The sequence below is a fragment of the Oryx dammah genome, unplaced genomic scaffold (assembly GCF_014754425.2).
Source record: "Oryx dammah isolate SB20612 unplaced genomic scaffold, SCBI_Odam_1.1 HiC_scaffold_29, whole genome shotgun sequence".
Classification (NCBI taxonomy): domain Eukaryota; kingdom Metazoa; phylum Chordata; class Mammalia; order Artiodactyla; family Bovidae; genus Oryx; species Oryx dammah.
Genome location: NW_024070213.1, coordinates 60,574,132 through 60,594,052, shown reverse-complemented (window position 1 = coordinate 60,594,052; position 19,921 = coordinate 60,574,132). Strand labels below are relative to the sequence as shown.

Genomic DNA, 19,921 nt, shown 5'->3' with positions numbered 1-19,921 from the left:
GCTCCTCTTGCCCCGCCCCTCGGGGGAAGGAGAAGTTGTGGTGGCGCCAATGAGCTCACTGTCTGGGGAAGCGTTTGGCTGAATGGCAGCCGGTGCCGAGGCGCCCCTCTGGAAGTGACGAGCTCTGAGATTCTGCCTCTTTCTCAAGCCTGCGGAAAGGGGGCGGGTCCGAGACGCCGGCCGAAGCCAAGGGCGTCTCTGGAGGCCCTGGTGCCCGAACGCTTTCTGGCGACCGGAAGCCTGGACCGGAGCTACTGCAGGGAACTGGGCCTGAGACCCTAACCAGGTACTGGCCTTAAGAGGGCGCGTGGGGGTGTAGGTGGAGGCGCGAGTTTTTTTCTCAGATGGAAGGTAGGCCCGGGCGGTTACACCCCGGAGGGGTCAGACTCTTTCCAGGTAGAAACAGGAGCTGTCGCTTGCTGCCCTTCCTGTCCAACCTAGGGGTCCAACCGTAATGCCCCACTCCAGAAACACCCCTACTTCCAAGACCCGAAACCTGGCATTGTTGCATTGGTTCAGCGTCTTGGCCAACACTTTTACTTTTTTGGTCTGTGTGTGTTTGTTTTATTGGAGGATAATTGCGTTACCGTATTTTGTTAGTTTCTGCCATATATCTACATGAATCAGCCATAGGTATATATGTGTCCCCTCCCTCTTGAACCTCGCTCCCACCTCCCACCCCATCCCACTCCTCTAGGTTCAGTTCAGTTCAGTTCAGTCTCTCAGTCGTGTCCGACTCTTTGCGACCCCATGAACCGCAGCACGCCAGGCCTCCCTGTCCATCACCAACTCCCGGAGTCCACTCAAACCCATGTCCATTGAGTCGGTGATGCCATCCAACCATCTCATCCTCTGTCGTCCCCTTCTCCTCCTACCCTCAATCTTTCCCAGCATCAGAGTCTTTTCAAATGAGGCAGCTCTTTGCATCAGGTGGCCAAAATACTGGTTTCAGCTTCAACATCAGTCCTTCCAATGAACACCCAGGACTAATCTCCTTTAGGATGGACTGGTTGGATCTCCTTGCAGTCCAAGGGACTCTCAAGAGTCTTCTCCAACACCACAGTTCAAAAGCATCAATTCTTCGGCGCTCAGTTTTCTTTATAGTCCAACTCTCTCATCCATACATGACCACTGGAAAAACCATAGCCTTGACTAGACGGACCTTAGTCGGCAAAGTAATGTCTCTGCTTTTGAATACACTATCTAGGTTGGTCATAACTTTCCTTCCAAGGAGTAAGCATCTTTTAATTTCATGGCTGCAGTCACCATCTGCAGTGTTTTTGGAGCCCATAAAAATAAAGTCAGCCACTGTTTCCACTGTTTCCCCATCTATTTGCCATGAAGTGATGGGACCAGATGCCATGATCTTAGTTTTCTGAATGTTGAGCTTTAAGCCAACTTTTTCGCTCTCCTCTTTCACTTTCATCAAGAGGCTCTTTAATTCTTCTTCACTTTCTGCCAAAGGGTGGTGTCATCTGCATATCTGAGGTTATTGATATTTCTTCTGGCAATCTTGATTCCAGCTTGTGTTTCTTCCAGCCCAGCGTTTCTCATGATGTACTCTGCATAGAAGTTAAATAAACAGGGTGACAATATACAGCCTTGATGTACTCCTTTTCCTATTTGGAACCAGTCTGTTCCATGTCCAGTTCTAACTGTTGCTTCCTGACCTGCATATGGTCTGTGTTATTTCTGATCCTCAGTAAAAGAAAAACAATACAATTCAACTCAGAAAAGCTTATGGAGAACAAAATGTGCACCTGAAAGAGTAATAGATAACTGGAGAAAGAAGAGTTTATAGCCCTTAACCTCCGTGTTTGCAATCTATTTAAGAAGGCTAGGTTTTTTGTTTTTATTTTTCATATTTAAACCTCAGGGTTTACTTGCCACTTTGCTTTATTAATACCAGCTGATTAGTTCCTTAAGAACTGCGGTCTGGTCATTTGTTTTTTAAAAGCAATACAAATACATAGTTTAAAAAGTCAAGCTCTATTTAAAGGGTTAAAATGGTGGAGCCCCTGCCCAATTCTTTTCTTCCCCTGTTCCTACTTCCCAGAGGAAGAAATGATTACTATACTGGTGGAAAAGAATCTTTCCCACCCTAAGCATTTGATTTGTTATTAAATCATGCGACCTTTTCTTAGACCACAGAAGGGGGTGTTTATTCTTTTCTATTAGGCTCAGGCTGCAAGAAGTTTAGATTTCCTAAACAGACAGATGGCAGTGGGCAGGGAGAGGTAAGGAGAACAGTTCTTCACCCAGCCTGTTTGGTGACCAGCAAAAACCAGTTTTGAGTGAAATTGGTTTCACTCAATTGAAATTGTGTTTTGATTATCGCACAAAGTTGATAATCCACATGAAGAACTAGAAATTGACAGAGGTCATAAAAGTGTCATAGTCCTAGGGATTGAGTGACTCCTTGCACAGTGTTTAGGCATCTTAAGCATCTGCTAAAGAATGGCGCTCCTCCTTCCAACTGGGACAGCAGTTTATCTCCATGGAGGTTTCAGCCTCTGGTAAAAGGTTTGGGGCCAGCAGGGATAATGATGAAATAAAAACTCAAGACTGACTTTTAAATGGTCCAGCATAAGTGTATACAAAACCAAACAAATGCATGTATAAGTTCATTGGGGGAGATAAATGAAATAAAGATTGTGGAAGTACCATTACTGGTTGTTGAAGTTGGTTGACGGGTACAAGGATGATCACTCAACTTTGTTGTGTGTTTGAAAATTACCACTGAAACAAAAAAGGCCTACAAGTTAGAGCTCTTAAATAATACTCCGTAGAAAAATATGCACCAAACTGGTAATACTGGTTACTTCTGGAGAGGAGGAAAAGGAACCAAGATTGGAGTGGGATCAATCTAGACTTTAATTTTTTTCTTAACGGTATGATTTAATTTTAAAATTTGTAATAATAAATAACCATGAGACTGTGGATGATTTAGTCCAGCAAAATTTCCAACTGGGAATCTACATCCTTCAGGTTCAGACCCCAAATGGCGCAGTGGGAGATGCTGCAGAACCTTGACAGCCCGTTTCAGGATCAGCTGCATGAGCTCTACTCAAATAGCCTCCTGCCGATGGATGTTCGACAGCACTTGGCTGTCTGGATTGAAGATCAGAACTGGTGAGGCCTTCTGGGAATGGGGGGGATGAAGAGAGTGATTTCTTTCTCCTGAGTCCCCAGCATCCTGGAGACACCTGGAAGGGGTTGAAAGGCCTCAAAATAGTACCAGTCCTGCAGACACACTCATCCTTGTTCTTCCTGGTCCCCAGGCAGGAAGCTGCACTGGGAAACAATGCTGCTATGGCTAATATGCTATTCTTCCACTTCTTGGACCAACTCAACTCTGAGTGTGGCCGATGCAGCCAAGACTCTGAGTATTTTTTGCTACAGCACAACTTGCGAAAATTCTATCGGGACATTCAGGTATTCAGGGGAGTGGGGGATAACAAAGTAGGAATGGGAGCTGAGTGAAGAGGAGGACTTTTCTGGATATGGAACGTGGAACAGGACCTGGGGGTTCAAAGGGACAGGAGAAGATTTGGGGGGGAAAGGACAGAGTCTGGATTTAGGGGATCCCTGGAAGAGAGAAGGGCAGAGTCTAGATGATCTTATTAGAAAGAGGCTAGGGTTTGGGGAAGCAGTGGTGAAAGGGCGTAGGGCTTGGGATCCTGAGGAAGGGGAGAATACCGAGGCCACCAGTGGGGAGGGTGTGAGGTGGTAATTCATTGATGGCAGTTGAGTTCTATCAATTTTTCCTCTTTTCCTACTGCAGGCCCTTCCCACTGGCTCTACCCAGTTGGCTGAGATGATCTTTAATCTCCTTCTGGAAGAAAAAAGAATTCTGACCTGGTCTCAGAGGGCTCAGCTGGTGAGAACAATTTGGTGGTGTGTTGAAAAGCTCCTGGAGTAGAGAGGGACCATGCAAAGGACTCAGGAAATTTGCCTCAGAACAAGATCTCTCCACATTCTGTGGTTTAATTTCAGGTCTGGATTTTAGGGGTGACATATCAGAGTTGAAATGTGCTCATAGCCTTTTATTTCAGGAGCAACAAGAGCCAGCCCCTGAAGCACCTGGGGAGAGCCAGCAGCATGAACTTGATTCCCGGATCCTGAAATTACAGGCTATGAAGGAGGTTGGTAGACGCGGCAAGAGCCAGGGTGGGCAGAACTCAACCTGCCTCCTCTCATGGAGGCAGCCTCACTGGGGTCTCATTTCTTCTGCAGAAGCTGGTGAAATCCATCAGCCAACTGAAAGACCAGCAGGATGTCTTCTGTTTCCGATATAATATCGAGAAATCAGGTAGAAAGCACTTTGAGGGGTGGGGTGCCTACTGGGAGGCCGAGGGTAGAGTAGAGCAGAAGGGAAAAGTCCCAGTAAGTGGTAATCACTTGTGGCTGCATCTTGCTGGTTATAGTCCTGCTGCCATGCAATGCTGGAAGTGCCAGGGTATGTCGTATAGCTCAGGGTAGTGATATAAACCAAGGGATAGCTGGTGAACGTTGGAGGGGGTGTTTGGGAAACTGCCTTGGCCGATTGAGTGGGCTTCTGGTTCTAGAAAGATGATGCAGAATTTGCCTGAGGGCCCAGAGGTGCCTGTGCTTTGCTTGGTTCCCCTCCTTCTCCCTTTCAAACTCCCCTCTCCTGACTCTAACTGAGGTCTGGGTCAGGAAGCAGAGAGGGAGGAGCCCTAGGTCTGAGCAGTTGTCTCCTTCCCTCTCCTGCCATCCAGTGAGGACACCTTCTCTGGACGCCCGTCAGACCAGACACATGGACATTCTTCAGGAAACACTCAATGAACTGGACAGACAAAGAAAGGTGGGAGTCAGAGGACAGAAGGAGTGGGCAGCAGGGAGCTGGGGAAAATGAGGCTTTGGGAGCCCTGGCTTCCTGGCCTTGGTTTCTTTGTCTCTTCATGCCTAGTTGGGTGGTGGAGGGTAACAGTAAGAGGCCCTCAGTACTCACTTTATGTCTTCCATAGGAGGTGCTGGATGCCTCCAAAGCACTGCTAGGCCAGTTAACTACCTTAATTGAGCTATTGCTGCCCAAGTTGGAGGAATGGAAAGTCCAGCAGCAGAAAGCTTGCATTGGAGCGCCCCCTGTCGGAGGGTTGGAACAGCTGGAGAAGTGGTAAGAGGCACCTCCCCAACCTCACGCTCACCTATCCCTAGTCCTACCACCTGTGCTTTGTAGATTATAATGCCCTGAATGAGCTTCCCCAGTGGCTCAGTGGTAAGGAATCCACCTGCAATGCGGGAGACCCGCATTCAGTCCCTGGGTCGGGAAGATCCCGTGGAGGAAGAAATGGCAATCCACTCCATTTTCTTGCCTGAGAAATCCCATGGACAGAGGAGCCTGGCATGCTACAGCCTGTGGGATCACAAAGAGTCAGACACGGTTGAGTGACTGAATACACACAATGGCCTGTATACAACAAGAGACACTGCCCTCCTTAGTCTCTACTCCCCAGAATGACCTCAGCTCCCTTGTCTGACTGCAGCTACGCTCTGCTCTTCATTCTTACCACCTAGCAAGCCCAGAGCCCAGTCTTTGCTTTGGTGAAGGTAATGAATTGATCTACAGTCCAATTTTTCCTGCCTCTTTAATCACCAGAGAAATATCTTTTTACCTTTTTTAGTGCAATGAATATAATGCCGCAAAAAAAGGAAAAGAAAATCACCTGTTACCTTAATATCCAGTTGTAGCTACTATAATATCATTAAACAAAAATTGAAACATACAGTTCAAACTACTTTGAGACCTGTGAGTTTGTTTTTTTTAACTTAGCAGTATATAATACTTGTGATATGTTTTTTTTGGCCATACCACATGGAATGTGGGATCCCAGTTCCCCAAGCAGGGATCAAACCCATGCCCCTTGCAGTGGAAGCCTGGAGTTTTAACCAGCAGGGAAGTCCCTACCCATGATACTTTTAATAGATGTGTCATAATTCCCTTTATGGGAGTAATATAATTTAATTAATAAACTGCTATATTTGGATATTCGGGTTGCTTTTAATTTCTTGCTATTGTTTTCTAGTAAACTATCTTATATTATCTATTGTGATGTTAAAAAAAATAACTAATGTGTCCTTCAATATATTTGATTTGAAAGATACCTATTATTTAAATATTTTCTCATGAGAAAATTTATTTTAACTTAATCAATTAAAAATATACCACAGGGAACTTCCCTGGTGGTCCAGTGGTAAGACTGTGCCCTTCCACTGCAGAGGGCATGGGTTCGATCGCTGGTCAGGGAACTAAGGTCCTGCATGCTATGTGGTGCAGCTGAAAGTTAATAAATAAATAAATAAAAATATATCACAACTTTCAGGTAAATTGAAAACAGGTGTATAGGGTTTAGGGTACAGGATAAGTATTTAAATTACAGTTGCAGGATAGGCAAACTATGGCCTGTGAGTGATTTCTTGCTTTTTTTATTTTTGGCTGTGCTGTGCTGGCTTGTGGGATCTTAGTTCTGTGACCAAGGACAAACTCATTCCCTTTACCGTGGAAGTGCTAACCATTGGACTGCCAGGGAATTCTTGATTTCTCACTGTTTTAAACAGTACTGCAGTAGATAACCTCTTGTGTGTTTGCATGCATGCTGAGTCATGTCCAGCTCTTTGTGACCCCATGGACGGTAGCCTGTTAGGCTCCTCTGTCCGTGGAATTTTCCAGGCAAGAGTACTGGAGTGTGTTGCCTTTTCCTCCTCTGGAAATAACCTCATAGTTACATCTTTATTTACAACCCTAACTTATTTCTGTAAGTTATTGGAAGTGATATTCTCGGGTTAGAGAATATATCTTTTTTTGGTGGTAGTGCTGTTATTGTGTTGTTCTTTTGTTTCATTGTTTTATATACAAAGAGCTTTATTGCTTTTTCTGATTGTAAATATATGCCAATTGAAAAAATTTCAGACTACTGAAAAGAGGAAAAAAAAGTAAAAATTATCCCTCTGCATAATCTGATCATGCAGAGGTACCCACTGTTAATGCTTTTGAATACATTTTTTCAGATTTTCCATATGCATATACACAAATATACATCTGTTTTAAACAGAAATTAGATTATATCATATATGTATACTATCTTATATTTTTTTATTTAATTTTTTGGACATTTTCCATATTAAAAATTTCCACCTATTTTATCATTATTTTTAATGGTTGCATAGTATTCCGTGATGTAACTATAACATAATTTATACCTTGGGATCTCAAAAGAGTTGAACATGACTTAGAAACTAAATTACCACCACATATATACCCAGTACCAATTGTTTCTAATTCTTCTATTACAGATAATAAAGCCATCAACTATGACCATCTGTCTGTCCATTTGTTTGTTTATTTCCTTAGGGTGTATCTTAGAAATGGAATACTGTAAAGCATATGTACATTTTTGAGGCTTTTTAAAAAATAGTTCCAAACTGCTATCCCAGTCTGTTTGCTTTTATGTAGTGGATGATTGTTTTCCTGTTACCACATTGTCTATTGTTATTATTTCGTATCATAAAAACAGTAAAATATAGAAGTTAAAAGTATGGATTGTACACCCAGACTGCCTGGGACCACATACAACTTCATTCTTTACTAGTTTTATGACCTTGAGCAACTTGCTTTACTCTTTCTGTGCCTCAGCTTTATCCTCCATAAAATAGGAATAAAATAGTACCCACCTCATAGGGTTGTTTTAAGAATTAAATGCATGAAGATGTGTAAAACACTTTAAAAAAAAGTAGAGATCAAGCATCATATGTTAGCTTTATTATGTTAATGAATTACTGGTTTTATATGTGAAAGTGGTTTTCATTTTCATTCCTTGCATTATGAACAGTGTTGAATAATCTTTCATACACTTCCTGGATTCTTTTTTCGTCCCAATCAGTTTATGACTTTCCACATAGTTAACGGGGAGCTTTTGGAGCCTGTTTGGGGGTTCCAGGAAACTCATGATTCTTTCTTCCTTGGATTATGTCATTACCCAGGTTCACAGATGGAGCGAAGCTGTTGTTTCACCTTCGGCAGCTGCTGAAGGAGCTGAAGGAGCTGAGTCACATGGTCTCCTATGAGGGGGACCCTCTGAACAAAGGGGTGGACCTGCGGGAGGCCCAGGTCACAGAGCTGCTGCAGCGCCTGCTCCACAGGTCTGGAGGCCAAGAAAGACCCCTCAGGGAGGCCAGAGGGAAAGGACCAAGGGAGCCATTCTTACAGATACTGACCTCTATATATTCTCTCCACATCTCTCCAGAGCCTTTGTAGTGGAAAATCAGCCCTGCATGCCCCAAACTCTTCATCGACCCCTCATCCTCAAGACAGGAAGCAAGTTCACCGTCCGAACAAGGTTGGCATCTCAGAACTCATTCCTGCTTCCTTTTTCCAGCCCTGACACTGTGTGCTCTTTGGCTTTTCAGATCTTCTCACTTTGAGCTGTTTCTTCTCTCATTTCCCCTTGGTCCACTTACCTCTTCTCATCTCTTCCCTTATCTTTTTTAAACATCTGTTCTATCCAGGAGATTGAGGTTGACCACTTTCCCCCATCTACCTCCCTCTCCTCCAGGCTGCTAGTGAGACTCCAGGAAGGCAATGAATCACTGACTGCGGAAGTCTCTGTTGACAGGTAAGTTGGGGCAGGTGAAGGGTGGGACCAAGAGGCGCCCAGGACATGGGATGATGGAGTGGAGGAGATAGCTACCGTTCACAACCAGGCCATAGGGCTGTGTTCTTTCCCCTTCCATTACTACCTCATAGAAATAGTTCATCCCTTTTGAGTCCTTACTATGTGACATGTAGCTTGTCAAGTACCCAATTTAAAATTGTCACAGGAGCCCCAGGAGTTAGATATTATCAATGCACTATTCAAATGAAGAAATAACTTCAGAGAATTTATGTCTCTAGTGCAAGCCATAAAACTGGTGAGCTATTTGAACTTAGGTTTGTCTGACCCCAAAGACTGAATCCCTTACTTCAACATTATTTTGCTTCCTAATGATTTTTTTTTTCTTTTTAGGAATTCTCCCAAATCACAAGGGTAGGTACCTAACAAGGATGCTGCAGACTGTGTGCACTGCATGAGCTACACAGTCACGTGTGACAGCCCTAATGGGGACAAAGACGAGGAGGTTGATTTGTGTGGTGCATGGACAGAGAAAGGAGGGGGAGGTCTGAAATGAAGTGGAACTTTTGTTGTTTTCCTACTGGACTCTGCTACTGACCTCCATATATCTTCTTTTTCCTCGGAACAGCTTCCGGAAGTTCAACATTTTGACCTCAAACCAGAAAACTTTGACCCCCGAGAAAGGCCAGACTCAGGGCTTAATTTGGGACTTCGGCTACCTGGTAAGGTGGTTAAAAAGGAATGCTTTTTTTTTAGTATTTATTTTTGTTTACTTGGCTGGACTGGATCTTAGTTGCCGTACATGGCATCTTTGCTGTGACATGCGGGATCTCTAGTTGTGGTACATGGGCTTAGTTGCCCTGTGGCATGTGGGATCTTAGTTCCCAGACCAAGTATCGAACCCATGTCGATTGGAAGGCGGATTTTCAACCACTGGACCATCAGGGAAGTCCCAGAGGGATGCTGTTTTAAGCTTGTAGTGCAATGGAACAGGCTGGGGGAAGTTCCCAGGCCCTGGGAAGTCCTGAGGGCAAAGCCGGGGTTCCAGGGTCCCTGGGGTCTCTTCTCTGGCATTCTTTCTCCCTCCCTTCCATTCACAGACTCTGGTGGAGCAGCGTTCAGGGGGTTCAGGAAAAGGCAACAATAAGGTGAGGCCTGAACAGAGGGTTAGGGGGCAGGAGGAACTTGCCAGAGGGCACTCTGATCACTGAGTCTTCTGTTGTCCCAGGGGCCGCTGTCCGTTACAGAGGAATTGCACATCATTAGCTTCACAGTCAAATACACCTACCAGGGTCTGAAGCAGGAGCTGACAGTGAGTGAAAATGAAGTGCATTTGTGGGGAGACATAAGGAGGGGTTAAGCAGAAACCATTCAGGGTAGGCTGTGATCAGGCCCTTACCAAACGTCTGCAGTTGGAAACCTCACATCCCTCGCTGGTGATTTCTGTCTCTTCCTCAGACGGACACCCTCCCTGTGGTGATTATTTCTAACATGAACCAACTCTCAATTGCCTGGGCCTCTGTTCTCTGGTTCAATCTGCTCAGCTCAAACCCCCAGGTAGGAGGTGGGGCCCACAGTTGAAGGGAGGCGGGGAGGGGCGTGGAGCCTGGTGTGAGGGCACTGCTTCTGAGCCATCCTGTCCCCTCCCCCCTCTGCAGGATCAGCAGTTCTTCTCCAACCCCCCGAAGGCCCCATGGAACTTGCTGGGCCCTGCTCTCAGCTGGCAGTTCTCCTCCTATGTTAAGCGAGGCCTCGACTCAGACCAGCTAGGCATGCTGAGGGACAAGCTGTTTGGTACCAATACTTCTTTTCTGTCAGCCTTTCCCTAGCCTCTGTCTGCCCCAGCCCTCCGTCCTTTCTGTCCCAGGACCTTTGGCCTTGCCTCCTTCCGTCATCTTGAACTGTCCTCCCACAGGGCAGAACTCCAAGACTGAAGGTGCGTCGTTGTCCTGGGTTGACTTCATTAAGGTAATTCCCTACATCCCTTGCAGCTGGCCCCTGGGCCCGTCCAGTTACTAGCCCTTCCCCCACCCCTCGCTCTCTACTCTCGGGGCAGCTCTGCACCTCTTTCTGCCTTGCCATTCCTCCTTCAGCGAGAGAGTCCCCCTGGCAAGCTACCATTTTGGACATGGCTCGACAAGATTCTGGACCTGATACATGACCACCTGAAGGATCTCTGGAAGGATGGGTAAGGCCTTGGTCAGTCTCCCTCTTTCCACTCCCTCAGGCCCAGCTGCTCTTCTGGGCTTGAGAGTGGACTCTGTGCGCCCTCATGTGGCAAATAGAGGGAGAGTGCAAAACCCGCTGCAGGGTCACACCCCCTCACGTTGGCAGTGGTAGTCTCCTAGCCTGTATTTGTCAAGCATCCACTGTGTTCCAGAGCCTACTGGGTGCTCTTGATGAATTCTCTCATGTAATCCTTTCAGGCCTGCTGCGTGGTGGGTGCTTCCACCCTCAAGTGAGGAAGTGAGGGCTCAGGGAGATTAAGGGAGTTATACCAGGGGGACAGTCGGGATTCGAACCCAGGGCTGTCTGACCCCACCCCTGTGCACTTTCCACCACACTGCCTGCCCATTTGGGCAGCACTTTGCCTTTTACAAGGTGCTTTTCACCTGTGTGATCTCACTGAAGCTTCACACCTCTTCCAGCCCTGGGAGGTGAATACTGTCGGTCAAATGAAATGACTTGGCCAACACAGAACAGTCTGTAACAGGTTGACAGAACTGGGGCCCAGCCCTGGCACTCTGTCCCTCTACAAGGGTAGTAGGAAGCAGCAGGACCTCACAGCTGCTCTCCACGCTGCAGACGTATCATGGGCTTTGTGAGCCGGAACCAGGTGCGCCGGCTGCTGAAGAAGACTGTCTCTGGCACCTTCCTGCTGCGCTTCAGTGAAACGTTGGAGGGGGGCATTACCTGCTCCTGGGTGGAACACCAAGATGATGGTCAGCAGCTCTGCCGTTCCCTCCGCCTCTCCTTTCCTCCCCTCTACTGCCCTTGGCTTCCTCGGCTCTGTCCCAAATCCCTTGGCAGATTTGGGGTTGGGCAGCCAGGGTGGGAAGCCCTCAGGCCCAGCCTCTCCTCTCAAGCCTGCCTGTTCCTACATCTGCTCTCTAGACGAGGTGCTCGTCAACTCTGTGCAGCCCTTCACCAAGGAGGTGCTGCAGTCACTCCCACTGACCAAGATCATCAGTCAGTACCAGATGCTCACGGAGGAGAACATACCTGAGAACCCACTGCGCTTCCTCTACCCGCGAATCCCCCGGGATGAGGCTTTTGGTTGCTACTCCCAGGAGAAAAGTGAGAACCATTGATATATTTCACTGGTAGAGTGCAGGGGTCCACAGGCATCCATAAATGCAGCTCTTCCGTTTCAAGATGGGAAAACCAACATCCGAGAGGGGAAGGGATTTGTCTGTGGGACGCTGCTAGTCAGTCAGTAGGGAGTCATGGCAGTCAGGACCACCTGCACTAGAGGACCCTGGGGTGATGTGTTCAATCCACTGACCTCCCCTGCCTCCTGTGTCTGTCCCCCATAGTTAATCCTGAGGAGCGGAAGAAATACCTGAAACATAAGCTCATTTTTGTCTCTAACAGGTGAGATATGAACTCTTTGCCCGCCTTCCTTAACCCTTCTTGGCTAATATAGTGACCCAGACCTGCCCAGTTCTGGCCTCCTCAGCCTTCTCTCCTCCAACCCAGGCTCCCCAGCCCTCTGGGGGTTTTTCTCCTACCCTTTTAGCCTCTATTTTCCTGCTGCCATCCTTAGGTTGTCTCCATGGGGGTTCCCTGACAATAATAATCATCATCACTAATGTTATTGGACATCTACTTAATGCAAAGCATAGTACTAGATTCTTTTAGAACATGTTTTTTTTTTTTTTTCCATTTAATCCTTATGAGAACCCAGCCAAACCAGAAATGGTAATAGCCACAGTTAATGAAAGTTCATTATGTGCCAGGCACTGGGCTAAAAGCCTTGTGTTCGTTTTCTTATTTACTGACTTCATAACAGTCCTGTGAGGCAGAAAAGACTGTTATTACTGTTTTCAGCTGAGGAACCTGAGGTTTAATGTGGTGAAGTGTCATGCCTCAGGTACATGGCTAATTAGTAATCCAGGTCTCTCAAATTCCAGAGCCCTGATTTTAACCATCCTCCTGCCTCTCAAGTATTCTGAAGTATGGTTGTTTAGGCTCAGAGAGGTTGGGTCACTTTGCCTAAGGTCCCCCAACTAGTAAATGATAAGATTTAAACTCTAGTACGCCTAATTCCAGAGCCTATGTTCTTAAGCCCTCTGCTCTGTTGCCTTTTTAGACTAGAAAGATAGCCTCTGCTTTCTCTGCCATTCCCCACTTCACCTAAACAACTGAGCCCTGCTCTTTTGTCTGTATTTGGTATCCAGACAGGTGGATGAGCTGCAGCAACTGCCGGAGCTCAAGTTGGAGCCAGAGCTGGAGTCATTAGAGCTGAGTCTGGGGTTCACATCAGGGCCTGAGCACGGGCCAGGCCTGGACTTAGAGCCACTGCTGGAGGCAGGATTGGATTTGAGCATGGAGCCCACGCTGGAGCACACACTGGAGCCCACACTAGGCGAGGTGCCACAGGCAGTCTTGGAACCACACCCAGGACCACAACTGCAGCTGGAGCCTATTCCAGAGCTCGATGTACAGGCCATGCCAGAACCAGATTTGCCCTATGATCTGAGACACTTGAACACTGAGGACATGGAAAGTAAGTGATGATGTGCAACCAGGGAAGGGAAGACACATTGCCTTTCCCAACTCCCCTCCCTCACTCGCTACAGAAAAAGCCTGTGTTCTAAGCTCCTCATTGGAGAAAGGCTGATTTCCCTGCAATTCATTTCATTAGGAAATACACATGCCTCCCCCACCCCACCTAATGCCCCCCTCAGGCCCTATCTAGGCCTCTGCTGCCATCCTCTCTCACTTTCCCTGCTCGTTTGGGAACTCCTACTCTGAGATCAGGGCCTGACTTCTTTCTCTGGATGATCCAGTCTTTAGGAACAGCATGAGGATCGAAGAAATCATGCCAAACGGTGATCCACTGCTGCCTTGCCAGAACACCATGGATGAAGCTGACGTCTTCAGCCCCAGCCACTTCTATGCAGATGGGCCCTTGAGCCCTTCTGACTACTAGGAGCTACGTTTCCTCAGATCTTTCTGTGCATCTGCCCTCCTACCCCTCACATCATGACACTGCTCTCCAAGGATGGACATGAGGCATGTGCCCCTTCTAAACTGGGTTAACCCTGGGGGAATGTGAGGGAGAAGCATAATATGGGTAAGGGAGAGGCAGCAATGAATCAGAAGAGATGTTACCCATGGCTCCAACTAGGAGCCTGGAGGCTGCCTGCTGTGCTGGGAGGTACAGGCATTCAAGGGCAGGCCAGGACAGTTAGGAGGTTCCTGTATGGCTCAGGGCAGTGGCTTCTTTCCAGTATGGAAGGCTTTCAACATTTTAGTGACTGATAAGACTAACCTGGTGCTCATTTCATCTTTCTGGAATGCCCTTTCTGCTCATAACAGCTCTGACTGTTGGCTAAGAAAGCAGGGAAGGAAGCCCTGGGTCAAGGAGCAAGAGAGGGCCACGCTTAGGAGCGATACTTCCCAATTGCAGTCCCTTGTAACCTCATTCAGCTTGCTCAGCCTTAGCAGGGATTATGGCCAAAAAGATCCCAGTTACTCTATATACCAAGGGATCACAAGGTAAGACTCCTTTCCATCATAGCCCTGCAAAGCAGAAGGATGCATTTTATAGTGCTTTGGCCCTATTTTTCCATTCTGTTTCTTTTTACTGACAAGCCTAGACTTAGAGATCCACATAAATAAGTCTTTATTGAAAAAGGTACATAATTCAGTATAAATATAATAAATAATCCTCATCCCCAAGCTCCTGCCACTATAAATAATCCCAAAATTTCCCTTCCCACGTAATAAATATTCAGCCTCTCCTGGGTCAACATCGTAAGTCAGTCAGTTTTGGTAATTTTTCAACAGAATAAGTCTCATTAAAATTAATGGGCCGATGAACTCATTGGCTCACAGGTGTCTAGGCTGATAGATTGATCTTAACATTACTGAGCCATGGAGGTCTGGGTGTCATCCTTAAGCTGCTGGCTTTAGGGGCTCAGAGTTGCTGCTCCGTGGGCAAAGACCCGGGCAGCTACAGCCACAAAGGCCTGGAGGCTTCGAAGGATCTTGAGACGGAGAAGGAGGCGCTGCCATGGCTGGCTGGGAATAGGGCTTGGAGTCTGCTCAGTTTCCCAGTGGTGACCCTCGGGCTGAAAGGACACAGGACACAATCAGAGAGGACTCTAAATCATTCACCCCACCCCCACCCCCAGGCCCTGTCTCTGACACCTGCAAGCCCCTCTCCTCCAGGTCCCTAGTTCATACCTGCAAGAGTTCCCTGAGGCCCAGTATGGAGGCGTGAAGCTGGTCCACAGGGCCATCTGGGAGTAGAGAAGGCTCCCCTGTGAAAATATCTGAGCCCAGAAGCTTCTCGTAAAAAACCAGGCCTCGATGAATCCTTTGCAAGCAGGACTGGGGAGAAAAGAAAGCCGTGAAAGAAAACAGATACAGGGACTTCCCAGGCGGTCCAGTGGTTAAGATGCCACGCTTCCACTGCAGGGGCCATGGGTTTGATCCCTGGGTGGGCACAGCACAGCTCAGCCAAAATCAAAATGAAAGAAAACAGATCCCTTGTAATTACTCCACCAAAGACTCATCTGATATTTGCCATTCTTAAGACATGGCTGTGCTCTGAATGTTTTCGTCCCTGTGAAATTCATATGTTGAAATCCTGACCCCCAGTGTGGTGGTGGTAGGAAGTGGGACTTTTGGGAAGTTACTAGGTCATGAGGATGCAGCCCTCATGAATGCAATTATTGGTCTTATAAAAGAGACCCACAGAACTCCTTACTCCTTCCCACAATGTGAGGAGACAAGAAGTCTGATCTGGAAGAGGGCCCTCATTTAACTGCACTGGCACCTTGACCTCAGACTTCCAGCCTCCGGAGCTGTGAGAAATAAATGTCTGTTGTTTATAAACTACTGAGTCTATGGTTTATTATTACAGCAGGCTGAATGGACAAGGACAGATACAACTTTTACTAATTCACCATGGTATCCAGCTCTGTCTCCAGTCCCCTCTTCCTTGGGGCCCAGCCTCATCTATGTACCTGACTGTTGTCCCTAAGTCCTTGCGGATCACAGCCATCCTCACACTGGATACGGGGGACATCATCTGTAGTCTCATCACCTCCTTCTCTTGGTAGATCCTGAAATGGAGGAGGGGTGGGAAGAGTAAAGAAATAAGTACTCTCAAATCCTACCTGGACCTTTTGGCCCTTACTCTCCCTGGATCCCTTCTTCAGGGGTTCTCTCAGCCACTGTTCTCTCTTACCCCTGATGGCTTTCAACCCTCCAGCTTCCACCCCAGGCCACAGCATCTTCCACTATAGCCTTGGAGAGCTCAGATAGGCTCTAGGGGCTGGCACTCACCACATGTCCCATTGGTAGGTGTGCACTCCAGGCTAGCATGCAGAGTTGCTGTGAGAGCTGTTGGCCCCGAGCCCAAGCAGGGCTGCTGTCCTCTGACACAGCCCGGCCCTGAGCTGTCCAGGGCAGCAGTAGCAGCAGCAGCAGCACAGCTCTGTTCCCCAGCATCTCGTTGCCTGCCTCTCCAATCTGGCTGGCTCCGTGCCTTGCAGTCCCTGTGGAACCTCTGTCCACTTCCCCTTGCTCTGAATCTGATTCTCTCTGTTCTGTGCGTCTGGTTCTCTCTTGTTCACCGTGGTTCTGAGCTGCTTCCTGTAGACTTTCTCCCCTTGTCTCAGTCTCTTTTTAAGGTCCCTGCATTGTGAGACCCGCCCTTTATACTAGCAGGTGACTCACAGCAGGTGGGATTCCCCTCCTGCATCATCCCCCTCCGTGGGGAGCCCAGGTAAGTAGCCTCAGTTCCAGGGGAAATGAGTCGTGTGGTGGCTGTGGCTGGAGGCCTGGGATGAGACTTCTGTGTAATGCTCTCCAGGAATCAAAGTGGCCGAAGACAGGGGGAGGGGTGGGAACAGCAAATATTTAAATGAATCTAGTCTCAAGTTCCTTCCTGTTTAACCTTTCCCTCATCTTTTTGTGTCTCTAAGCTATATTAGCCCTCCCTTCAAACCTAATTTCCTCACCTCCTGCCTGAGTAAAAACCAAAACAGAAGCATTCATTTATCTCCCAATAGGATGGCAAGATCAGTTTGGAATGAAGCTGGTTCCCACCTGATGCCCTCAATCCAAGAATAAGGGGGCTTCTTTTTCTCTGTTGGGAGGTGTTATTTTCACTAGGAGAAAATGGACATGAGACATTTTGTGAACTGGGAAGCCACATCTGTTCAGTATAAGGTATTACTGCTCCCTCACTTCAGGCCTCACTCTGGAGGCTAGGGGGGCTGTTGGGAGGAAAGAACTGTTGCTAGGAACCATCTGATTCCTCAACCTTAGTGGCCCAAGTTTCTTGGGCTCTGTGGGATTCAGGTGATTTGGGGGTAGGGGACATCAGTGTGTAAGTGAGGTCTAGAAATCCAACTGGAGATATTCCAGCACCGAGCCCTTCACTGTGGCTAGAAAGTCCAGGGTTCTGGGTAGTTGAAGATGCACTGTGTCAGTGACCCTGGCTGGTCCTTCAGCCTGTTGCATCCATGGGTAAAATCCACTGATACTGATTTCATCACCATCCCTGATGCAACATTCACTGAAACAGCTGCGACTGTGAGGTTGGGTGTGGGAGTGGAGGGTGGCCCAAACCTGGGGCTGTCCCCACCCCAGTGGAGGGTCCCAGGACAGTCTGGGCGTCAGAATGAGGCCATGGATGACCACACAGACGGCTCCCAAAGCCTTTCCAAGAGGTTGACCCTCTTTCTCTGAGAAACTTACCCTTGACAGAGGTCTCCGTTCCCTTAGGACTATTCAAAACTGCCCAGTGAAATTTTTGATTCAAATGTGACTCTGTGGTAAATCCACCCTTGGGATAAAACATTTCTAGCCTCAGAGAAGTTATCTCAGTTTGAGTGAGAAATGGTTTGCCTTCTGAGAAAGATAGATATGCATGAAATAAGGAAATTGGGGGTAGGGTAGGGGAGCTCACCTCACTTTTGTATGTCTTCCATGCTTTTCCCACCTCTAGTGCCCATTCTGGGAGCTGTTTAGGATAGGAGATGGAAGGTGAAAAGGAGGAAGAGGAGGAAGTGGAACCCTGGGGGATAGGATGAGAGGGACAAGGGTGAGTTGGAAGCACGGGGCTTTGTTTCACTTCCTGGTGCTTTAGGAGTTGGGTAGGAAGCAAGATTGGTGGGGTGACTGTGGGACTGTTGTGTGACAGGAACTATTTCCAGGACTATATCTGACCTGGAGCTGCAAGGAGACCTTGACGTCACCAAGACCTCAACCGTTATGCAAATTATATTGACAAGACACTCCCAAGCAGGCATTTCCAGTTGGATGCCTGGACACCAAATCCAGTTGAAGTTTCCCCAGGTGGTTAGTAATGATGGCTTCTATCCAACTCTCACTTTACACCAAATACTTGGTTTAAGCACTTTTCATGTACTAACCCATTTAATTTTCCCAACAGCACAATGAGATGGGTACAAATGAGGAAACTGAGGTGCAAAGATAAGTAACTTACCTAAGATCACTATTAAGTGGCCAGAATTACCACATAGACTTCAGATTTTCTGCATTCTCATTCTATTTTATTGGACGCTGTGAGGGGACACTACGCATCTTAATAAAGTAGCTCTTTTAGCCTGATGTTGCTGGTATCTCAGGCCTTGTAATTCTCACTGTTAAGTCTTAAAAAAATTTTTTTTTGGCTACACTGAGTCTTAGTTCTGGCAAGGATCTTTGATCCTTGAGGCATGCAAACTCTTAAGTTGCAGCATGAGGGATCTTGGGATTCCCTGACCAGGGAACAAACTCGGGCCCCTGCATTGGGAGCACAGAGTCTTGGCCACTGGATCACCAGGGAAATCCCTGTTAAGTCTTTCTTAATTTGAGACCTAAATATGGAAATTTCTCAAAGTGTAGGAACTGTCCCTATTACTCAGCACACATATTTTTTTTACGAGATTTTAAATCTAGGGACCTCTGAAGTCAGGTCAGTTTGAGAAACCCTCTTGAGTTAAATGTGTTTTTCTCTTGGTCTATGACCTCTAAGTCTAGAATCCTGACTCAGAGACTCCTGAATCAGAGGGGTTCTAGACTTAGAGGTCTAGACCGAGAGAGAAACATGTTTAACTCAGAGGGTCTCTCAAACTGATCTGATTTCAGAGGTCCCTAGATGGTGACTTCCGTTGTAGCTCCGTCGGTAAACAATCTGCCTGCAACGCAGGAGACTGGGTTCGATTCCTTGGCTGGGAAGATCCCCTGGAGAAGGAAATGGCAACCCATTCCAGTATTCTTGCCTGGAGAATTCCATGGACAGTGAAACCTGGAAGGCTATAGTCAATGAGGTCGCAAGAGTCGGACAGGACTTGGCGACTAAACCACCACCACCACATTGTGATGCTTTAAAACTGTATTCTCTATGAGGAATCCCATCAATGCGGCCCTTTATGTGGCCTTTAGAAACTGGACTAAAATACCCTACAGACATCTAACATTCTGGATCTATTCCAAAGCAGTTCAAGCTCAGAGTTATACCCCAAGAATCCCTGAGTAAGTGTTGACACTAAATCTGTTAAGTCTGGGGAAGGCAAACGTCTCAATTTGCCGTGTCCTGCCCACTGAGGAATAATGTCCAGCTCCACGAGCTAGGGGAATTTTATAGCTGAGGGGTCCTGTTCCCTGAAAATATTACCGGCCACTCTGGGGAGGGAATAATCACAGATGGGAGTTTCAGATGGTTGACTTTAGAATCGCAGAAGATGCAGCTACTTGAGCCGTGTTACAAGGCTGCCTCCCGCTTCCTTTTTTCTCTCCCATGCCTGAAAATGATAGGAAATGCCGGCAAGTTTCAGGAGTAACAGGGTCGGAGGTGGCGAAGTGCTCACAAGAGTACCACGGGGAGAGGGGGTGGACTGGGCTATACTGGGAATATCCAGCAATCGATTCCCAGTGCTTTGCTTTGGGCTCCCCTTACTCTAGTCTGGAGCTATACAGAGCTTGAAAGTTCGGGCTCCAAGCCTGGGGCTTTCTAATTTCTTTTAAAGAAGGCTTAAATAAGAGAAAGGTTACTCTTAACACCACCGAACAGGGACAAAGTTCTGACTCCGTTTGTCCCT

The 19,921-nt window shown here is 47.2% G+C and overlaps 2 protein-coding genes across 3 annotated transcripts in view; one reads left to right on the top strand and one right to left on the bottom strand.

The window, feature by feature from the left end:
• Positions 1–64: 64 nt before the first annotated feature.
• Positions 65–15,704, top strand: STAT2 (signal transducer and activator of transcription 2). The gene is made up of 24 exons (XM_040232949.1): positions 65–286; positions 2,989–3,132; positions 3,282–3,435; positions 3,785–3,880; positions 4,056–4,145; positions 4,237–4,312; positions 4,743–4,828; positions 4,992–5,140; positions 8,005–8,163; positions 8,268–8,360; positions 8,577–8,636; positions 9,027–9,047; positions 9,262–9,355; positions 9,734–9,781; positions 9,862–9,945; positions 10,092–10,190; positions 10,292–10,427; positions 10,549–10,601; positions 10,727–10,821; positions 11,439–11,575; positions 11,748–11,930; positions 12,170–12,227; positions 13,034–13,362; positions 13,646–15,704. The coding sequence occupies exons 2-24, from the start codon at positions 3,002–3,004 to the stop codon at positions 13,786–13,788; spliced, it is 2,574 nt and encodes an 857-aa protein (XP_040088883.1). The 5' UTR covers positions 65–286; positions 2,989–3,001; the 3' UTR covers positions 13,789–15,704.
• IL23A (interleukin 23 subunit alpha) overlaps positions 14,468–19,921 on the bottom strand; it is a 33,701-nt gene continuing 28,247 nt past the window's right edge. The window contains exons 1-4 of one of the 2 annotated variants that reach the window (XM_040232957.1): positions 16,155–17,207; positions 15,833–15,931; positions 15,048–15,194; positions 14,468–14,932 (exon numbers count right to left, since the gene is read on the bottom strand). In XM_040232957.1, the coding sequence (XP_040088891.1) occupies positions 14,771–14,932; positions 15,048–15,194; positions 15,833–15,931; positions 16,155–16,319 (573 nt within the window). In that variant the 5' untranslated portion in view covers positions 16,320–17,207 and the 3' untranslated portion in view covers positions 14,468–14,770. Of the gene's footprint in view, positions 14,933–15,047; positions 15,195–15,832; positions 15,932–16,154; positions 17,208–19,921 lie in introns of those variants that run through there. The other variant, XR_005719666.1, reaches the window with a different exon arrangement.

Excerpts from the sequence above, each read along its gene's own strand:
- STAT2 (XM_040232949.1), top strand. The coding sequence starts at position 3,002 with ATGGCGCAGTGGGAGATGCTGCAGAACCTTGACAGCCCGTTTCAGGAT. Across the intron at positions 5,141-8,004 it reads TTGGAACAGCTGGAGAAGTG|GTTCACAGATGGAGCGAAGC; the intron begins GTAAGAGGCACC and ends GTCATTACCCAG. Across the intron at positions 8,164-8,267 it reads CTGCAGCGCCTGCTCCACAG|AGCCTTTGTAGTGGAAAATC; the intron begins GTCTGGAGGCCA and ends ACATCTCTCCAG.